Below are 21573 nucleotides of genomic sequence, written 5' to 3'. Positions count from 1 at the left end.
TTTATTTTTTACTATTTTACGTCATCCACTGAACTCATAACAGCTGGCTCACTGAACATTGGTTTGTCTGTCCGAGGAATCTGAACGGTTTTATATCAGCTGGAATTTGTCTTGTGGAAGATCACACCTTTAAAACAGTTCTGTGAATGAATCTACACGTTCTTAGTGTTCCTATTGACTGGGATTATTTTACAAAGTATTTTCTGTTATGTAATTTTTATGTAATTGAGCAATCCGATGGCAAAGTTGTTGTGGGGACTCGTGGGCGTTCATGGACCTTTTGAGTTTAGAGGGATTGACGCCGGTTGGCGCTGTCGTGCGCGGGGTTAATGCGCATGTTTTTCTTTTTTCTGTTTGTTTTGTTCAGGGGTTGATTGTTTCACTATTGGGGAATGTGGTCTATATAATTTTGTTTTTGACACAATTTATTTTTTTTTCTATATCAAAATGTCAAATGTTAATATGAGTGTACTATCTCTCTCCACATGGAATGTAAATGGGTTGGGGCACCCCATAAATAGAAGGAAGGTTATTACTTTTCTTAAACGTAAGAAATATGATATAGTGTTTCTTCAAGAAACACATCTCTCCCCGCAGGAAACTAAAAAATTTGGGAAGATATGGGGTGGACATGTTTTCTTTAGTGTTGGCTCAAGTAAGAGCAAGGGAGTCATTATATTGGTAAATAAACATCTACAATTCAAATTTCTCAAACAGATTAAAGATAAATTAGGAAGAGTAATTATTGTTTTAGCTGAAATTCAAGGGCAAAGGTTGATTTTGGCTAATATTTACGCACCTAACGCTGGTGATCATGGCTTTTTTATAGATCTTGAAGGGATGTTGCAAACCGTTGGCACCCCTCATGATATAATATTGGGAGGAGACTTTAATCTTTTGATGGACTCAGTGCTTGATCATAGTGAAGCAAAAGTGTGCAAATCCCCTAGAGCAACATTGACGCTTCACAGGATGTGTAAAAATCTTGGTCTTACAGACATTTGGAGACTTCTGAACCCATCTGGTAGGGACTATAAATTTTTTTCATCAGTCCACAAGATTTATTCTAGAATAGATTTTTTTTTTTAATATCCAAATCCCTTATTTCATCTGTTGTTGATTGCTCAATTGGAAATATCTTAGTCTCAGATCACGCCCTGGTGAGTTTAGAGGTGATGCCACATATAGAGAAAAATAAATCTTATAGTTGGAACCTTAATGTGTCCCTTTTGCAAAATCCTGATTTCCAACAAATGTTAAAGACTGAAATCAGTGATTATATGGAGACCAACTGGTCCTCAGTATCCTCTGTGGGCGTGGCTTGGGAGGCACTTAAGGCGGTTCTTAGGGGTCGGATCATACAGTATGCCTCATTCATCAAAAAATCCAAAGCACAAGAACTCGTGGAGTTGGAAGGAAATATTAAAAGTGCAGAGGCAGAGCTGAAGCGCCGTATGTCATCTGATGGCCTCAGAGAATTGACTCGTTTGAAATACAGATATAATTCTATTCTGTCACAGAAAGTGGAGTTTTGGTTATTCAGGGCAAGACAGTCATACTTTGAGTCAGGTGATAAAGCAGGAAAACTTTTGGCTAGATATATAAAGCAGAGAGAGTCTTTTTCTATCATTCCCTCAGTGAAATCTGCTGGTGGTGAAATATTTACCTCGGCTATTGATATTAATAATGCTTTTAAAGAGTTCTTGATCTCTATAGGTCCACGTCTTCGTCTACTGATGAAGATATTAGGAACTTTGTGGAACAATTAGATCTCCCTAAACTGACGAATGAGCAAAAAAACTCTCTTGATTCTGAGATAACCTTGGAGGAGCTTGATGAGCTAATTAAGTCCCTGCCTACAGGCAAGGCTCCAGGGCCTGACGGCTTTGCCACTGAGTTTTTCAAATCTTATGCTACAGAACTGGCACCACTTTTGTTAGAAGCTTATACTGATTCATTAAAAAATTGAAAGCTTCCGCCAACCATGACACAAGCCCGGATCAGTCTGATTCTAAAAAAGGATAAAGATCCAAGCGAGTGTAAAAGTTACCGCCCAATTTCGCTGATCCAGTTAGATGTAAAAAATTTTTCCAAAATTCTGGCTAATCGATTAAGTAAAGTTATGACATATCTTATACATATAGATCAGGTGGGGTTTATTCGAGGCTGTAGTTCTTCTGATAATATTAGGCGTTTCATCAATATCATGTGGTCAGTAGCGAATGATCAATCTCCGGTTGCTGCCATCTCTCGACACCGAAAAGGCGTTTGATATGGTAGAATGGGATTATCTTTTCAAGATTTTGGAAAGGTATGGGTTCGGGAATACATTTATTGGTTAAGTTACTTTATAGACACCCTGTAGCAGCGGTACAAACAAATGGGTTCATTTCAGATTATTTTACTCTGGATAGGGGCACCCGGCAGGGTTGCCCTCTTTCCCCATTATTGTTCTGTCTTGCCCTGGAACCATTAGCAGCCGCGATAAGAAAGGAGGATGATTTTCCAGGGGTGACGGCGGGAGGTGTAGCGCATAAGCTTCTGCTTTACGCAGATGATATTTTATTATTCGTCTCCGACCCCACTAGATCCATGCCTTGCCTCCACAAAATTATTAACTCCTTTTCCAAATTCTCAGGATACAGATTCAATTGGTCTAAATCCGAAGCTTTGGCTTTGACAGCGTACTGTCCAGTAACGGCTTTCCAGCCGGGCGCCTTCATGTGGCCCAAACAGGGAATTAAGTATTTGGGAATTTTATTCCCAGCAAATTTGTCTGATTTAGTCAGAGTTAATTTTGATCCCTTAATAAAAAGGTTTTCGAATGATGTGGACAGGTGGGCTTCATTACACTTATCGATGATTGGGAAGGTTAATGTTATTAAAATGAATTGCATTCCAAAATTTAACTATCTGCTACAATCTCTCCCTGTAGATGTCCCTCTCTCTTATTTTAAGCAATTTGATAGCATAGTGAAGTCCTTCATTTGGAATGGTAAGCGTCCCAGGTTAAATTTCAGTAAATTACATAGGCCGATTGACAAAGGTGGGTTAGGCCTACCCAAGATTTTATTTTATTATTATGCATGCGGTCTTAGACATTTGGTTCATTGGTCACTTCCACCTGAGAGAGCTCCTCCCTGGTTTTGTATTGAAAAGGAAGTTCTTGCCCCTATCTCGCCACTGCAAAGCCTTTCGATTAAACTAGCTGGAGAGGTTAAGTCGCACCCCATTATTTTGCATTTACACTCGATATGGACAAAAGTGTCCAGAGTGTTTAATTCTGATATTTATTTAAATGTTGCCTCAAGCATATGGCAGAACCCTAAACTATGCATTAATAAGTCCCCTTTCTGTTGGTCAGATTGGATTGTGAGGGGGGTTAATGCACTTGGTGACCTATATGAGGGTAGAGTATTGAGATCTTTTGAAAATTTGGTTCAACATTTTGGGATTCCCAGATCTCAGTTTTATAAGTATTTACAGCTGCGCCACCTGCTCTGCTCTGTTTTTGGGAGTAGCATACACCCCCCTAGAGTGGCAGATACTCTGGAAGTGGTGATTGCTGCTTTTGGGAAGGGTCATGAGGCATTAGTGTATTACTCCTTGTTAATTCAGAGTCTGGGGGACCGAGCTTTAAATTCTCTTAAAAGATTATGGGAGAAAGATTTAAACTTGGTATTGGAGGAGGGAATGTGGGCAAGGATTCTAAAAAACAAAGTCTGCATCTAGAGATGCAAGGGTTCGCCTTATGCAATTTAAGATTTTACATAGATTTTATTGGACCCCCTCTAGATTGTATAGGCTTGGTCTTAAGGACACACCCATCTGCTGGCGATGCCATACTGAAGATGGAGACACCATCCATGTTTTTTGGGGGTGCCTTAAGATCCAAGAATTTTGGCTGAAGGTGCAAAGTTTTGTGTGTGATGTGTTGGGCACTCAGGTCTTGTTCTGCCCCAGACTCTGTATTTTGGGTGATAGGGAGGTCATGGATTTGGTAGATAAGCACATGAAGGACTGGGTTTTGACCAGTGTGATGATTGGTAGACAGGTTATTTTGAGGAGCTGGAAGTCGGATAGAGCACCCTCGTTCCCGGAGTGGTGCGCGGAGATGGGGAGGGTGGCTGCCTTCGAGGAGGGGTCGAGTATTAGGATGGGGGTTAGGGAAACTTACAATAAGAAATGGGGCAATTATTTAGCATTTTTGAGGGAATCTCAAGGTGGGGCGGTGGAGGGAGTAATTTATAGTGTTTTATAGTTTATAGTTGTATAGTTATTATTATACTTGATTATTGTATGTTATTTTATGTTGTTGTTTTAGTTTTCTGTGTGTGTGTGTGTCTATATTCTATTGACCACAGGGGTGTTCGTGGGGGGGTCAGGGTGGTTTGAGAGTTTGGTAGGGGGAGGGGATATAGTGGGGGTTTAATGTTAAAAGTTTTTGATTCATTATATAGATGTTGTTGTATTTCTTGTGTTAATTTATGAATCAATAAAAAAATGTAATAACAAAAAAAGAAAATGAGGTCAGACAATGAAACACTCCAATTCTCCATCTGGTTTTTCCACAGGTCCAGCTCTCTCTCTGGAAACAACGGAAGAGCTCATGCGTCAGCTCGCAAACATCTCCCTCCACCAGCAACAAATCAAGGAACAACTTTCAGCACATCAAGAGCGGGCGGAACAGGAGCTCATGCAGCTGCGATTGGAAGTCGCTGCTCATGTACCGATCCCCGAACCCCGTGCCCGAGCTAGTCAGCTGATCACCAAGCTAACGGAGCATGATGACGTGGAGGCGTATCTGTATACGTTCGAGGTGATAGCTGAAAGGGAGGGGTGGGATAGGAGTGAGTGGGCAAGAACGCTTGCACCCTTCCTTTTAGGAGGAACCCATGCCCAAGGACCCAAACCCCCCAGAGGCCCGAGCCTGACTGGCAGGTTGCATCGTTCACTGAGTAGTGCCCCAGGAAGCCCTGGAAAGGGAGGTGAAGGTCGAGGGCCACTGTGTGAAAGCCCTACTGGATTCCGGGAGCACAGTAAGCCTGGCCCAGCCCCAGATAGTTTCCCCCCGACCACACAGCAATGCCTCAATCCCCATCACCTGTGTGCACGGAGACATGCGCTACGTTCCAACATGGTCAGTCACCATCAAGGCCGAACCAGGAAGCTGGCCAGTGGAGGTTGGGATTGTCAAAGATCTGCTGGTGCCCCTACTCTTAGGACAAGACTGGCCGGGGTTTGAACAGCTGTTGGCCCAAGCTGTTCAACCAGCCAGCTACCGGGGGCAACACTGCAGGGGACCCCGTCCAAGACCACGGAGACGCTCGGTGTTGCTGGCGAACGAGATGGTGAGTTGAGAGTGATTGCTCCTAATGTATATTCGGACCTCTTCCAACAGATAACGGAGGGGGGCGCGTTCGGCAAGGAACAACGGGAAGACAACCGCCTAAGAAACTGCTGGTCCCAGGTCAGAGTATTCAACGGCAAGGTATGACTTCCCGCCCCCCACCCCTCTCCTCACTTCATTGTGGAAAATGGTCTGCTTTACTGTGTCTCTCACAGGCAGGGGTAGGAAAAACGCCTCTTGGTGGTGCCACGTACGAAGACGGAGACCGTGCTCGAGTTGGCCCACTCGCATCCCATGGCCGGGCACTTAGGGATTGAGAACACCACCTGACGAATTAGGGACCGGTTCCATTGGCCCGGACTGGACGCAGAAGTGAGGCGCTATTGCCAGAGCTGCACGGTCTGCCAAAGAACGACTCCACGATGACCTACCCCCAGCCCCCTCATACCCCTGCCCATCATCGAGGTGCCCTTCAAGCGTATCGGGATGGATCTGGTGGGACCACTGCCGAAGTCTGCCCGGGGACATGTGCACATCCTGGTCATAGTGATCATCATGATGGCGCCGCGGATGGCTGCCTCGGTGTGGAGCTCCTCAGTTCTTTTGTTGTTTCTGTTTGTTTGTCCTGTGTTTAGTAATCTTTTTCCAGTCAGTTTTAACAAAGACGAACTGCTGAACATTCGACAGCATGTACCAGACAATCTTTTCCCGGTTTTTGAATATTCAGACGTTTTGCTAGACATTTTAGTTGGAGGCGCGGCTTTGTTGTTCAGGAGATGCAGGCGAGGAAGACAAGCCAGTGCGCTGGTCAAACTCTGTCAGCACGGATTTCGAACAGCGCTGCAGAGTATTCACTTAGCGAATCTCTGCTCTCTTCCTAACAAAACGGACGAACTACATCTCCTTACCCGCACAAACAAGGAATTTTCAACCTCTGCTGCCTTGTGCTTCACAGAAACCTGGCTGAGTGAAGCCATTCCGGACAGCGCGTTACATCTGCCGGGCTTCCAGCTGTTCAGAGCGGATCGCATCACGGAGTTAATGGGGAAAACGAGAGGAGGTGGAACTTGCTTTTATATCAATGAAAGTTGGTGTACAGATGTAACAACATTAAAGAGGATGTGCTGTCCTAATTTGGAAGCGCTCTTTATTAACTGTAAGCGTTCTACTCGCCGCGGAAGTTTTCCTCGTTTATTCTGGTGAGTGTGTATATCGCGCCAAACGCGTGTTTGAACATCAGGCCAGGAACACACTGAACAGGGAAATCAGAGTGGCTAAAAGGAGATACTCTGAGAAGCTGAAAAACAAGTTCAGCTAACGACCCTGCATCAGCGTGGAGTGGCATGAAACAACTCACAAATTACAGGACTCCTACCCCCTGTAGGAAACAACAACTGGCTGATGACCTGAATGTGTTCTACTGTAGATTTGAAAGGCCCAATCTCACACCCCACACCCATTCTGACCTTCACTTCACACAAACGCCAACACCTCCTGCAACCCCCCTCCTCCCCCTCCTGCTACTCAACCTGCACTTAAGATCTGTGAAGATGATGTGAGCCGCGTCTTTCGGAAACAAAAGATGAGGAAGGCTTCAGGACCAGATGGCGTCTCACCAGTGTGTCTTCGATCCTGTGCTAACCAGCTGGCCCCCATCTTCACACAGATCTTCAACAGATCACTGGAGCAGTGTGAAGTCCCATGCTGCTTCAAACGCTTAATCATTATTCCTGTCCCAAAGAAACCAAAAATCACAGGACTTAATGACTACAGACCTGTCGCCCTGACGTCTGTGGTCATGAAATCATTTGAGAGACTGGTGTTGGCACACCTGAAGAACATCACTGGACCCTTTCTAGATCCCCTTCAATTTGCTTATCGAGCAAACAGGTCTGTGGATGATGCAGTCAACATAGGATTGCATCATATCCTGCAACATCTGGACAGACCAGGGACATATGCAAGGATCCTTTTTGTGGACTTCAGTTCAGCTTTCAATACCATCATCCCAGCTATACTCCAGAATAAATTACACCAACTCTCTGTTCCCATGTCAGTGGATTACCAGGTTTCTGACGGACAGGCAGCAGCTTGTGAGACAGGGGAAACTCACTTCTAGCACCTGTACAATCAGCACTGGTGCCCCCCAGGGATTTATGCTCTCCCCACTACTCTTCTCCCTCTACACCAATGACTGCATCACCAAGGACCCCTCTGTCAAGCTCCTGAAGTTTGCAGACGACACCACTGTCATCGGCCTCATCTGAGATGACAATGAGTCTGCATACAGAAGGGAGGTTGAACAGCTGGCTGTCTGGTGCAGTCAAAACAACCTTGAGCTGAACATGCTCAAAACGGTGGAGATTATTGTGGACTTTAGGAGGAACACCCCAACACTGACCCCCCTCACCATTCTAAACGGCACTGTGGCAGCAGTGGAGTCATTCAGGTTCCTGGGCACTACCATCTCACAGGACCTGAAGTGGGAGACCCACATTGAATCCATTGTGAAAAAGGCCCAGCAGAGGTTGTACTTCCTTCGCCAGCTAAGGAAATTCAACCTGCCACAGGCGCTGCTGATACAGTTTTACTCAGCAGTCATTGAGTCTGTCCTCTGCACTTCAATAACTGTCTGGTTTGGTTCAGCTATGAAATCAGACATCAGAAGACTACAAAGGACAGTTCAGACTGCTGAGAGGATTATTGGTTGCCCCCTGCCCCCCCTTCAAGAACTATACACTTCCAGAATGAGGAAAAAGGCTGGAAAAATCACTCTGGACCCCACTCACCCTGCCCACTACCTTTTTGAACTGTTGCCTTCTGGCCGACGCTTCAGAGCTCTGAGCACCAGAACCGTCAGGCACAGGAACAGTTTTTTCCCTCAGGCTATCCATCTCATGAACAGTTAAATTGCCCCATTGAGCAATAACTATGTGCAATACAGAGTTTAGTCTTTTTTATATTTATCCAACACATCCAACCTCTTCTGCCATTTCATTCCTCTGAAAAACAAAAAACAAAAAAACATTTGCACTGTACATAACAGATTTGTATTTGCACTGTACATAACAGATTGTATTAGATTTGCACTACCCATATGTATGTGTGTATGTGTGCAAGCTGCTGCAGGTGAAACAACTCTGCACCTTGGTTTACCACCCCCAGATGGACGGATTAGTGGAGCGTTTCAACCAGACCCTAAAACGGATGCTGAAGCGGGTGGTAACCGAGGATGGGCGCGATTGGGACCTCATGATATCCTGCATGCTGTTCGGCATCAGGGAAGTGCCTCAGGCATCCTCTGGATTCACACCCTTCAAGTTACTGTTCGGTCGCCAGCCCCAGGGCCTGCTAGACGTCACCCGGGAGGCTTGGGAGCAACAGCCCTCGCCGCACCGAACAGTAATTGAGCATGTACGTGAGATGAGAGAGAGGATCAAGAATGTGATGCCCCTGGTGCGCAAACATCTGGCAGAGGCTCAACGGGCCCAGCAGCGCACGTATGACCGCCCTGCCCAAGCTCGTGAATTTCACCTCAGAGACCGGATCCTGGTGCTGATTCCCTGTGCCACGGCAGGGTCCCTACACCGTGGTGGAATGGACAGGGCCAGTAATGTATCACATCTGGCAGTCGGGACGAAGACGAGCACAGCAGATCTACCATATTAACCTCCTCAACCGCTGGGCCGATCCCGAGAGACGGGTCGTCGGGTACGCCCAAACAGAGGCCCCAGTGGTAGATCTGGGAAACCAACTCTCCGCGAATCAAAGGAAGGTATCGGAAGCCCTGGTCAGATAGTTCAGTGACTTGTTTTTAAGTTGCCCTGGGCGGACCAACATGATCCACTGTGAAATTCGCACACCTCCTGGAACCATCGTGCAGCAGCATCCCTACCAGGTCCCGGAGGCTCACCAACAGGCTATAGAGGAGGAAGTGCAATGGATGCTACAACTCAGGGTCATCGAAGAGTCCAGAAGCTCCTGGTCCAGCCCGATTGTGATGGTTCCGAAGGGCGATATCACCCTCCGCTTCTGCAACGATTTCCGGAAGTTGAATGAAGTTTCCACCTTCGACGAATACCCCATGCCCTGAGTGGACGAGCTCATCGAGCGGCTGGGCCGAGCGTGATATATATCCACCCTGGATCTGACTAAAGGATACTGGCAGGTACCCCTAGCCCCATCGTCTAGGGAAAAGAGAGTTCAGCACACCTAGTGGCCACTGGCAGTATCGGGTGCTACCCTTCTGTCTACATGGGGCACCTGCCATCTTCCAACGGATGATGGATATCCTCCTGAAACCCCACCAGGCATACATGGCGGCTTACCTGGACGATGTTGTAATCCACTCGGAGCAGTGGGAGGACCACCTAGACTGTCTGTGGAGGGTGCTGACCGAACTGAGGAAAGCTGGACTCACCGCCAATCCAAAGAAGTGCCACCTAGGAGCATCGGAGGTACGCTACCTGGGCTATCAGATCGGAAGGGGTCTGATCATGCCCCAGGAACAGAAAGAGGAGGCAGTACGCTCCTTCGGCCGACCAATCACCAAAACCCAGGTATGTGCATTCCTTGGGTTGGCGGGATATTATCGATGCTTCATACCTCACTTCTCCACTATAGCCTGTCCCCTAACAGATCTGACCAAGAAGGGGCAGCCTGAGAATGTGCAATGGAGCCGCCCTGCAGAGGAAGCCTTCCAGAAGTTGAAGAACGCCCTGGCCTCAGCTCCGGTCCTACACGCCCCAGATTTCAGCTGCCCCTTCCTCCTACAAACAGACGCCTCGGATACGGGATTGGGGGCCGTCATGTCCCAAGTCCAACAGGGAGAAGAACACCCTGTAGTGTACATCAGCCAGAAGCTGACCCCAGCCAAAACCCAGTATGCAGCAGTGGAGAAGGAAGCGTTGGCCATAAAGTGGGCCATCCTGGAGCTACGTTACTATCTACTGGGCTGGAGCTTCACTCTGCTGACTGACCACACCCCATTGCAATGGATGGCACGAGTGAAGGACTCGAATGCCAGGGTAACCCGCTGGTTCCTCACCCTCCAGGACTTCCATTTCAAGGTGCAACATCGAGTGGGGCAGCCAATGGCAATGCGGATGGCCTGTCCAGGATGTTCAAAGGAAGGTCAGGTCTGTGTAAAAGTTCACTCCCTCCCCCCCATCCCCTCTGTGTGCTTCCAGGTCCAGGACGCCGCTTGTGGGGGGGGGGGGGGGTGAATGTGGCGAGTATTCCGTGCATTTCAGCGTCACCCTGGAATTGGAGTTCATTTGCCAATCAACCGTGGAATGCACCGAAGACACCATGCACCATTAAGTTCCTCTATTATCTATCGTCACAATAAAACACCCACTTTGTGGGACTGTGCACTTGAGAATAATTGTCTTTGCCTCGTTCATCCTGCCACACTCACACACAAGGCAAATGTGTGAATGTTTGCATATTTATGCGATGATATGTGTACGGCAAAGGCTCCACGCACCATCACCTAAAACTTACATTTTATTGCCCTATGGGGTTTCATCGCAAAAAAATTTAATTAAAATAAATAAAAAAATAATACGCTTATTGTAAAAAAACAATTGTAAAACATAAAATTGCGCTTTGTTGTTTGATGTGAAAGGGCTTTTTACTTTATAAGTGGACCTTAAGGAAATAATTCAATATGATGTACAACCCCTTCAAACTGAACAGTTATTGTACAGAATATTTACTCAAAATACACAAAATATTTGAAAACAGCAAAGGTGCATTATCCAAGGCTGTCAGAAGATTTAGGAAATGGCATGGTTATTGGCTGATAATTTCAAAATGGCCAAATATTGGGGTATTAATCATGGCTGATATATTGGTGTAGCACTAGAATATAAATATATCTTTAATATAAAGAGGGCATTATTTTCTGCATTACAATTCTTCCAGTAGAGCAAAAATAGATGGATGTGCATCTGGAAAGAGACAGTCCTCATACTGTTACATGACATGACACTGCACAAACATACAGCATGGGATGACAAATCAATGAGTAGTGAGTGGTATGGTCTGCAATAGGAGATGAGAGTGTCTATAAAGCAAGTGCCTGCAATACTCACCTTTTGATTACTCTCTTTGAGGTGTTGTACAAACTTCATCAGGTCTGCAGGGTCAGTGATGATTTTGAAATTAAACTTTTCTTCCCCAAATACTGAACAAAAGGAAAAATGTGTGCATAAGTTCACATTAAGTTTACAGTGAAGTGTTTGACCAATGGTAATAGTGCAGAAATAACGCACTCCACCTTTAGATTTTTTTTTTTAATTTATTACTATTATTTAGGTGAGGAACATGTAAACATTTAAATAAATTGTCTTACTGTCATTCTTGTGCAATTTACTGTCCTGAGGCTCCTGAGGGCTCTGTAAGACAGTTGTAAAACACGATCATCATTAGTGCTCCTTCAACAGTTGACAGAGTTAGTGACATCTTTACACAGCTGTCAAGGCCATGGTAAGTACATGTGGTTTACATCACGATAGAGAATGGAGTGAGCAGGTGCTTTAGGTAAGACTGTACCTCGGAGTCGGGTGTGCTTGACTCTGTGCTGGCTGGTTTGGTAACACCCTCCCAGAAGTCCTTGTCCTCTGCCTCTTCACTCACCGAATCCCCCTCAGCTGCCTCAGCCTCTATTAACACACAAAATCACACAGATGTAATACTGTTTAACCCTCAGGGGTCGATGGACACGCCGGCACATCCTGCTGGATTTTTTCCCTCATAACAGCGGAAACAACTTAAAATACTCCATACTTTTTGGGCATACAGATAAGTGTAAGACATCATTAGAGACTATAATGGGTCTACTTTTATTTGTGTACACTCACAATAACAACAAGACAGAAGTGTTCACATTTTCCTCAGAAGAAGAGCGAGACTCCGACGATGAACGTTTGCATTTTGAAGAGCGACTTGATCCAGCCGAGGATACAATTTTGGATGAGTAAGTCTTTACTTACATTAGTTGACATGCTATTTATATAAACATGTACATATTTTACTAGTTGGACTATTTCCAGACTTACCAGCCAGTATTCAAAGTATTGAAATTTGAAATATGTCCTAATAGGCGAGTTTTAGTTACATTTAAATGTTGTTTCGGCTAAAGCAGGTATTTACATTGTATGCTGTATGATATAAATATGATATGTAATACGATATAAAAATAATATGAATGTTTAGATGATATTTTAACTAGTGTTTATGCTGCCTCATTATCATCAATGAAGCTTGTGCTTGCAAATATCTGTTCGGGTATAAATGTGTAAAATGTGCTGTAAATATGCCCATATTAGAAAATCAGCATATTTCTGAAGGATCATGTGACACTGAAGACTGCAGTAATGATGCTGAAAATTCAGCTTTGATCACAGGAATAAATTGCATTTAACAATATATTCAAATAGAAAACAGTTATTTTAAATTGTAAAAATATTTCACAATATCACTGTTTTTGCTGTATTTTGGATCAAATAAATGCAGCCTTGGTGAGCAGAAGAGACTTCTTTTAAAAACATTAAAAAAATCTTACCAATCTAAAACTTTTAAATGGTAGTGTAGGTGTAAAGTTTTTAAGTAAAGTCTTTATGTAAAGAAAATGTATAATCAGATTACTTCTTTTAACTTAAACTTGATTCAATCATTAAGTCTCCTCACATTCATTCTCTCTCAGGGGAGGGGTCTTTGTCTCCTCAGGTGTGAATCACAACAATATTCGTGATCATCCACACCTCCTCGCATATGGCCTTTCTAACACTAAAAGTGTCTTACAAAAGTTAAATGACTATATTGTTTTGTATGAATAAGTGATCAGGATGGTTTTCACATCATTTTGTAGCAAAAACTCTAGGCTACAAGATCCAGTTCTCAAAAGTCTTGTGAACAAATGTTTAGTATGTGTTATATGGTCTTATTTCAGTGACTTAAAATGTTTGTTTTTTTCAAAAAACAAGCATTAACGTTATTTTCTCAAAAATACAAAAAAGTACATACAATGTTGCTCACATATTATTGTAGCCCAGTTTATGCTGAACACAGTGTTATCAGACTTTAGCCATTAATATGTTTTTAAGCAACTGAAAAAAGCACAAATGTCAAGGCATGTCAAAACTTCTCCAGGGCCCAAAACACCCTAAGACCCCAAAGGGTTAAAGAGGCAGAGAGGACAATGCTGTAAAGCAGCTGCTACTAAACTGACTGAGAAAGATACAAAAGCAATAATTATAGTATATATGGACAAGAAACTGGACAAAAAACAATCATAGCAATCACATCACTGCCTGGATACTACCTTTGGTCTCTGACCCTGGAACTGTTGTCTCATCTGAAACGACTGCAGTATCCTCATCTGTTTTGTCATCCTGCAATCCCTTGTTCTCGTCATCTTTTGACAGAATTTCATCTAGGTTCCTGAGCTCCTCTGAGATCTGCTCCACTTTACGTTTAGTGTCAGCTGAGAGAGGGAGAGAGATACAGAGACAGATGTCAAAGTGTTAAAAATAATGCATCACTTAGAGGACAGAGTATGATTAAATGTAGGCTGATTGCTTCTCTGGAGACATCATCTCAAGGACATTACTTCCACAGTGAAGACATTTTCCATGAATAGTGAAGAGAGTAGACAAAAGACAGAATTCACGTCGTCAAAATCAGACTACTACAGTCTGATTAAACTTATTAAAGGGATAGATCAGCAAAAAAAAAAAAAAAACGTCATAATTTACTCATCCTCATGTTGTTCCAAGCCAGTATGACTTCCTGTCTTCCGTGGAACACACAAAAAGATGTTGGGCAGTATGTTAGTCTCATTCACTGACGCTGACTGAGGCCGTCATTCTGCGTAACCTAAACCTCCTTTTGTGTTCCACAGAGAGAGAAAAAAATTAAAATGGATTTGGAACAACATGAGGGTGAGTAAATGATGACAATTTTCTTTTTTGTGTGTGTGATTTATCCCTTTAAGGTCTTCTGAAACCTAAATGCTTAGAGTTTTCCGAGTCCAAGGCCACATTCACACTTATCTGTTTTTTGTTTCAAAACTCACTTTTCAGTGTCAGTTTCAGTCATTGTTTTCTTAAGTATATGGTAAGGAAGAGAGTTTTCAAAACCCTCCCTTTTCGGTGGAGAAAAATGCCATTCTAGTATGGATGAGAGGTGTAAATGTGACTAAATTAATACATTTTCAAATGAAAACATATTAGTGTGGTCGTGGCCTAATACTACTGGCATAACGTACAGTACTTTAATGTACTGTAAAATATTACAGCAGAACAGAAGATTGTAAAATGTATATTTACTACATAACACTCCATGACTCTTAAAATTTTATTAATTTCCATGACTTTTCCAGGTTTGGAAAACACATAAATTCCCAGATTTTTCCAGGTTCTTCATTATGTGACACCCTGCCTGATTGATTAAAGAAAAAAGAAAGAAAGAAAAAAAGCTAACTTCTCAATTATAATGCTTCTTTTGCACAAAAACATTGTTCCAACTTTTTTCACAATGTAAACGAAGACACCACTCTTCTCACACTTACAGACTTGAGACTTGACATAGTCCATGTACTGCTGGGCACTTAGAGCAGGTTGGCACACAATGCCTTGTGGCTTTGCAGTGGAAGGTGGGCGCAGGAGCGGGTGCTGGCATGTGCGAGATGTGTGCACTGTCAAGACGTAGCGACAGGACTGAGGTTCATCCACCCGTGCAATAAAGTCACTTGAGCCCTCCTCGCACACAAACTGTACAAAAAAAAAAAAAAGCAATGACTAATTAGATTATCACTGCCACTGGATGTGGTCCCTTTAAACAGTAGCACATGATGACAACAGCTCGCTCCTAAAGGTCTTTTTGTTGTTCTATATGAAGTTATATTTCTATAATAATGAAGTTATTAATAATGGTATATAATGATTGATCTGAAAAGTAAACAATTTTTAATTTTCCCCATGGCCCACAAAAAAGCAGGTGGATGTTGTTGTCAGTGTATGTGCTCTTACTCTGACTTCTGTCTCTCTGGGGTTGCCGTTCAGTTCACATTTGGAGCCATTGACATATGACTGACTGTGATACCTTTTAAGTTTATGCTGCTTAGAGGCCTAAAGAGAGGACAAGAGGATACATTTTCAATTTTAACAAACCTTAACAAAAGTCAATAAGCAGAAAATAAATGTTTATTTTCACATTTTATCATTTTAAGTACAGAAACATACATAACATATATATTTAATAGGGAAGTAAGTATTAATTTATTCCTAATAGGGATGAATTATATATTGTTGACCATATTGGTATTGGTTGATAATAGTGACTATGTTTTATTCTTGGCATTGGATGTTATAGCATATTTAATTTTGAACTCTTGTTTCAAGTTATTCCAGAAGTATTTAACCATAGTGCAAGCTGTGTGATTTATGCATAAAAATGTGTTTATTAATTGACAAATATTTACAAAACTTCTATTAATGTTACTGATGTAATAAATATGTAGTCTATGACAGTTTATTTTAGATCCAAATCATGCCTGTGCCGGTAGTTAAGTAATATGAGCTTATTGCTCTCCTTGAGGTATAATACCCAATTCATCATTAAAATCCATTGGTTGTTACTCTGAGCACTACTCTCTGACCAGAGTCACCAGTCTTTTGAAGACTAACCAACCAACATTCCAGAAGTCCCTCCTCTATTTGATTTTTTTCTAATTCCAAGAATAGGCCTGTTATTATTATTAATTTATTTTTCATACCAATATTTAAAAGATGCTGTACATTATAGTGTTGTGGTCCTTGAATTCAATCATAACACATAAAACTCTTGTGTTTTATTAACACACAAAATAATATGTTTATAACATCGGTGACATCAGTTATTATCAGTGTGTGATTTTGTTGAAAAAAATGGGGTGGGGACACTTCAATGTGAATGTCATCATTTAAATTTTAATGCAGAAATTTAGACGACAGTGTAATTCATATCAAAAGCTGTCTCAAATTCTTAAACTGTAGACAGAAAATAATTATTTTAACTGAAGTTAATCAAAACAATTAACTGTATTGAAAATTAACTGTCTTATTAAATGTAAAATTATGTTAAACAATTAACAGGAGGCATTAGGATAAGCAGTCAAATATTTTACTGCAGACAAATAACAAATTTGATCATCAGCCATCTGTTAATTATTTTTCTGGGCTTGCACGTTCCCACACAACTATAAAGATTTCAGCATTTTGTACCTTCTGCAGCCTCTCGTTTCGGAAGATATTTTCGGGAGGGTCATTAAAAAATATATATATATAACGTAAACGGATTGTCCATATTTTTAATTCAAGAGTGTAACATAGGATTACAGGCTCACTAATGTCACCAGTTGTGTTGTATTTAGGTAGGTATTCTAGGTATTCCAATCAAGTTCTTCTAATAATCCCAAATAGGCTACAAATGTTTATGTTGAACTTTTCTTGATAATTAATCAGCACAGCTATACATTTTGGCTAATTGAAAATAGTTATAGGCGGAATCTGACCAATTTTTATACTGGTGCATCACTAATTCCTTCACTTTCTGAAACTCTGAAAAGAGAAAAGAGAGAATTTGTAACAAGTAAATACAGCACATTAAACTTATCTCTTACCTTGGCAGTTTCATTGGTCCAGTCAAACTCAGAATCATAATATCCCAAAAAGAGCACATCTCCCTTGATCTCTGAATCTAGAAGCAAAGACATTGTACTCTTTTAATCTTGCATAGTTTAAACAACAGAGACCACTCAGCATCTTTGACAAAAGTCAATACACAAGTGTATACAGGATGTGCACCCAGCTACATATTGATTTCCCAATAACAAATGCCAAGCAAACCCATTTCAGGATTGTTTTAGGCAGTGGAGATGTGATCATATTCTTTAGCATTTTATCAAGTTTAACATTTCAAACTGTCCTCAAAAGATCAAAGCTAAAGCCAGAACAAGAGCAAGATCACAGCCACACTATACAAATCCAAAGTTGTATGAAATCTTAAATGATATTTAACATTTCAGACTGCTTTTAGACATTGTAGGACTTACATTAGACAATCTTATTAAAGATACATAACACAATTGATTTAACATACCTTCTAAGTGGTATTGCCTAATGTGCTGGCCGTAGCAGAACTCATATGTCCACCAGTCTTTGGTCTATAAACAGAAGACAAAAAAAGTTTCAGGTAGTGTTGCAACCTTGGCCCTACAAAATTCCTGGCCATCTGATCAATGACTGAAAAATGTATTGCTGGCCATCATACAAGATATAAAACATTATTTATGATTGACTTGTTTTTATATGGAAATTACCACAAATATAGCATATCATTCAATCAAACAGTTTCAATACACTAAAAAAAAAAAATTGTTTTAATTTTGTTTAAGATTATTCGATTCAATCTGATGGAAGTTTGTGATAGACATTTTTGGTGTTCAGGTTTAACATATTATTTACTTATTCTAGCCCTAAGCAGTTTTCTTGAGTTTATGGTTAACACTGAACATTTAAATGCTTTAAAATGTATAAATATTTATGTATAAAGTAAAAAAAAAACATTTGTACATTTAAACCGAAGGAAATCAAATAAATGTACATAAACATTCCCTAAATAAAATATATTTTCAAGATTTACAGAACGCATTTCGAGATTTACGCGTTTTAATTTAATAAATTTCCATCAAATTTAATTGAATAATCTTTAACAAAATTAAGTAAAAAAAAAAAAAATCTAATATATTTTAAGTTTTACTAATTAAAAGATAATTCTAAAGGATTGTAAAGAATTTGCTGTGAAATTTAAATGCATAAATCTTAAAATTAGGCTTTTTTTTTTAAGTGTTGGGCATTACGAACCTAATAATAATTATAGAAAGTAGACTAAAGTTTAAAGAATTCAAAAAGATCACAAAAGTGAAAAATCTCTAACATCCGAACAAACCAGTTCACTTAAATTAATCAGCATTTCTCATTATTCATATGAGAATGCATTTAATTGTCCTCCTTGCATAGTGTGCTTACACACAAGGGTTCATCTGTGTGAACACGTCGGGAAAATATTGAAATTCCTGGACATTTTGTGTTCCAGACTGGAATTAAATTTTTTTTAAGGACAAATGGCTAAAAACCAGGACGATCCTGGAAAATCCTGGATGGCTGACAACCATACTTGAAAGCCACTGTAGCAAGTAGTTCATTGTTTGCAAATCACTTAATTTCAGGAACAAAAGGACTAAGCAAATGGTAATTATTTATTAATTATAGACTCAAACACTGACACATCTCTGAGGGTGCTTTACCAAATAACATTTTGTGATTCATACAATGCATTCACTAATTTCTAGGCCAATAGTTGTGTATGCCCAGTAGTGTTTAGGTCATTGTAATTTTGGAAGAGATGTCAACCTTAACCAAGCAGGTTGCAGTCTGCATGGGCATGAGGAGCTCAGGGACTCCTGGGCCGCTGTAGCCCTGCACGTCAGGCTCCGACACCGGGTCCTGATGGAAGCGCACTGCCTGAGCAGGCAACCGACATTCATACAGCTGCTTGTATTTGTTAGAAACCAACATCGCATCTTCCAACTATAAATAATAACAGAAAGAACATGAGTGAAACAGAAAGGGCATTGGAAAAGGAGAAACTGTAAGCGAGAGAGCGGTTTGTCTACTGCAATGCTTTATATACAGCTCTGAAAAATTTAAGAGACCACTGCAAAAATGATCCGTTTCTCTGGATTTGCCATTTCTAGGTATGTGGTTTGAGTAAAATGAAAAAAAAAATTTATTCTATGAAGTACTGACAATATTTCTCCCAAATTCCAAATAAAAATATTGTCATTTAGAGCATTTATTTGCATAAAATGACAACTGGTCAAAATAACTAAAAAGATGCAGTGTTTTCAGACCTTGAATAACGCAAAGAAAACAATTAATAATCATTTATAAACAACACAATACTAAGGTTTTAAACAATTCATATATAGTGGAATAACCCTGATTTTCAATCACAGCTTTCATGTGTCTTGGCATGCTCTCTACCAGTCATTCTCATTGCTGTTGAGTGACTTTATGCCACTCCTGGCGCAAAAATTCAAGAAGCTCGGCTTTGTGGCCATCCATCTTCCTCTTGGTCACATTTTTCAATGGGGTTCAGGTCTGGAGATTGGACTGGCTATGACAGGGTCTTGATCCGGTGGTCCTTCATCCACACCTTGATTGACCTGGTTGTGTGGCATGGAGCATTGTCCTGCTGGAATAACCAATCCTCAGAGTTGGGGAATATTGTCAGAGCAGAAGAAAGCAAGTTTTCTTCCAGGATAACCTTGTACGTGGCTTGATTCATGTGTCCTTCACAAAGACGGATCTGCCCGATTCCAGCCTTGCTGAAGCACCCCCAGATCATCACCGATCCTCCACCAAATTTCACAGTGGGTGCGAGCCACTTTGGATTGAAGGCCTATCCAGGTCTCTGTCTAATCATTAGACGACCAGGTGGAGGATCGGTGATGATCTGGGGGTGCTTCAGCAAGGCTGGAATCAGGCCGATTCATCCTGGAAGAAAACTTGTTTCCTTCTGCTCTGACAATGTTCCCCAACTCTGAGGATTGGTTTTTCCAGCAGGACAATGCTCCATGCCACACAGCCAGGTCAATCAAGGTGTGGATGGAGGACAACCAGATCAAGACCCTGTCATGACCAGCCCAATCTCCAGACCTGAACCCCATTGAAAACCTCTGGAATGTGATCAAGATGAAGATGGATGCCTACAAGCCATCAAACAAAGCCGAGCTGCTTGAATTTTTGCATCAGGAGTGGGATAAAGTCACCCAACAGCAATGTGAAAGGCTGGTAGAGAGCATGCCAAGACACATGAAAGCTGTGATTGAAAATCAGGGTTATTCCATCAAATATTGTTTTCTGAACTCTTTTTAAGTTAAACATTAGTATTGTGTTGTTTAAAATGAACTTGTTTTCTTTGCATTATTCGAGGTCTGAGAACACCATCTTTTTTGTTATTTGAGCAGTTGGTAGGCCAGTCATTTTCTGCAAATAAATTGGGAGAAATGTTGTCAGTACTTTATAGAATAAACAAAAATCAATAAATCATAAAACACATACCTATAAACAGAAAATCCAGAGAAACTGATAATTTTGCATTGGTCTCTTAATTTTTTCCAGAGCTGTATATTCTCCTAACAGAAAAGACGAGCTCAACAAACAAGAAACATTACCATATATTACTCACATTGGGGTTACAATCATATGAATTCTTATGAAATATAGCAGGTATTAGACGCATAATAACAATTTGCTGTCACGTGAGCTAGCTAATTCCCCGTAATTTAACCATCTTAACAATTCTGTATAAGACCACCAGAAGCTGAGTATAGTAGCAAAAACTGTCGTATTTACATACATATGCAGCTGTCTGTTTCTGTTTACAGTCAAGCTGCACATGAAGCTTACAGCTGACTGCCTAGCAAACAAACAAGTTAGCTGCAGTTATGGCAAAAACAATCTTACCTGCCCCATAATAACAGGATCGGGCAGAATCTGTATTCCATATTTCATTTCATTTAATTCTTCTAAATTCAAAAAAGCCGATACGGACAGGAGACATATTAAGAAAAAAAAATTAAATCCTCTTAACCACTTAATCAAGGAGGAAGCCATAGTTCTCTCATATCGAAAACTAGCGTTGTCAAATGACTTATTTGGTGAATGTCGATGTGCGCTAGGCAACTGGATTGGACAACGTTTTGAAAAGTTGAGATGTAGTTGGATAATATAAACGTCAGTTACATTCAGAACGCATTTGTATTGGATATTGGGCGTTAAAACACACCCATTAGCCACGAAAATTACTTCCATTGGACCCGCTGATTACACGCGAATGTGCTTGACACAAAGTAATGTTATTGTTCAGCCTCACGAGGTCGCTGTGGATTATTTAAAAGTGTTCAGTCGCACACAAATAGCGCACATTGTTTTTCTGTATCTTCCTTCTTGCATGCGGTGGATGAAATTTAGAGAAGGGGTATTAACATTTAGTGGTATGGCATATTACGTTTTCGTGCCTCTAGCACATACCGCTGGAAGTTGTGCACATCCGGTGGCATATGCTGCTGGTTTTTGCGCCATTTTCGGTTTTTAGTGACACGTTCCCCT

General features: G+C 41.3%; 1 protein-coding gene across 6 annotated transcripts in view; it reads right to left on the bottom strand.

The window, feature by feature from the left end:
- LOC127446163 (protein OS-9-like) overlaps window positions 1–21119 on the bottom strand; it is a 34623-nt gene extending 13504 nt beyond the window's left edge. For all 6 annotated transcript variants that reach the window (XM_051706863.1, XM_051706866.1, XM_051706864.1 and 3 more), the window contains exons 1-10: window positions 20929–21119; window positions 18811–18987; window positions 17498–17561; window positions 17019–17095; window positions 15388–15486; window positions 14928–15129; window positions 13680–13841; window positions 11909–12018; window positions 11709–11751; window positions 11449–11540 (exon numbers count right to left, since the gene is read on the bottom strand). In XM_051706863.1, the coding sequence (XP_051562823.1) occupies window positions 11449–11540; window positions 11709–11751; window positions 11909–12018; window positions 13680–13841; window positions 14928–15129; window positions 15388–15486; window positions 17019–17095; window positions 17498–17561; window positions 18811–18987; window positions 20929–21078 (1176 nt within the window). In that variant the 5' untranslated portion in view covers window positions 21079–21119. The remainder of the gene's footprint in view (window positions 1–11448; window positions 11541–11708; window positions 11752–11908; window positions 12019–13679; window positions 13842–14927; window positions 15130–15387; window positions 15487–17018; window positions 17096–17497; window positions 17562–18810; window positions 18988–20928) is intronic.
- Window positions 21120–21573: the final 454 nt, after the last annotated feature.

This window comes from Myxocyprinus asiaticus, chromosome 9 (genome assembly GCF_019703515.2).
Source record: "Myxocyprinus asiaticus isolate MX2 ecotype Aquarium Trade chromosome 9, UBuf_Myxa_2, whole genome shotgun sequence".
NCBI classification, from domain to species: Eukaryota; Metazoa; Chordata; class Actinopteri; order Cypriniformes; family Catostomidae; genus Myxocyprinus; species Myxocyprinus asiaticus.
This window is presented reverse-complemented; position numbering and strand designations above follow the sequence as displayed.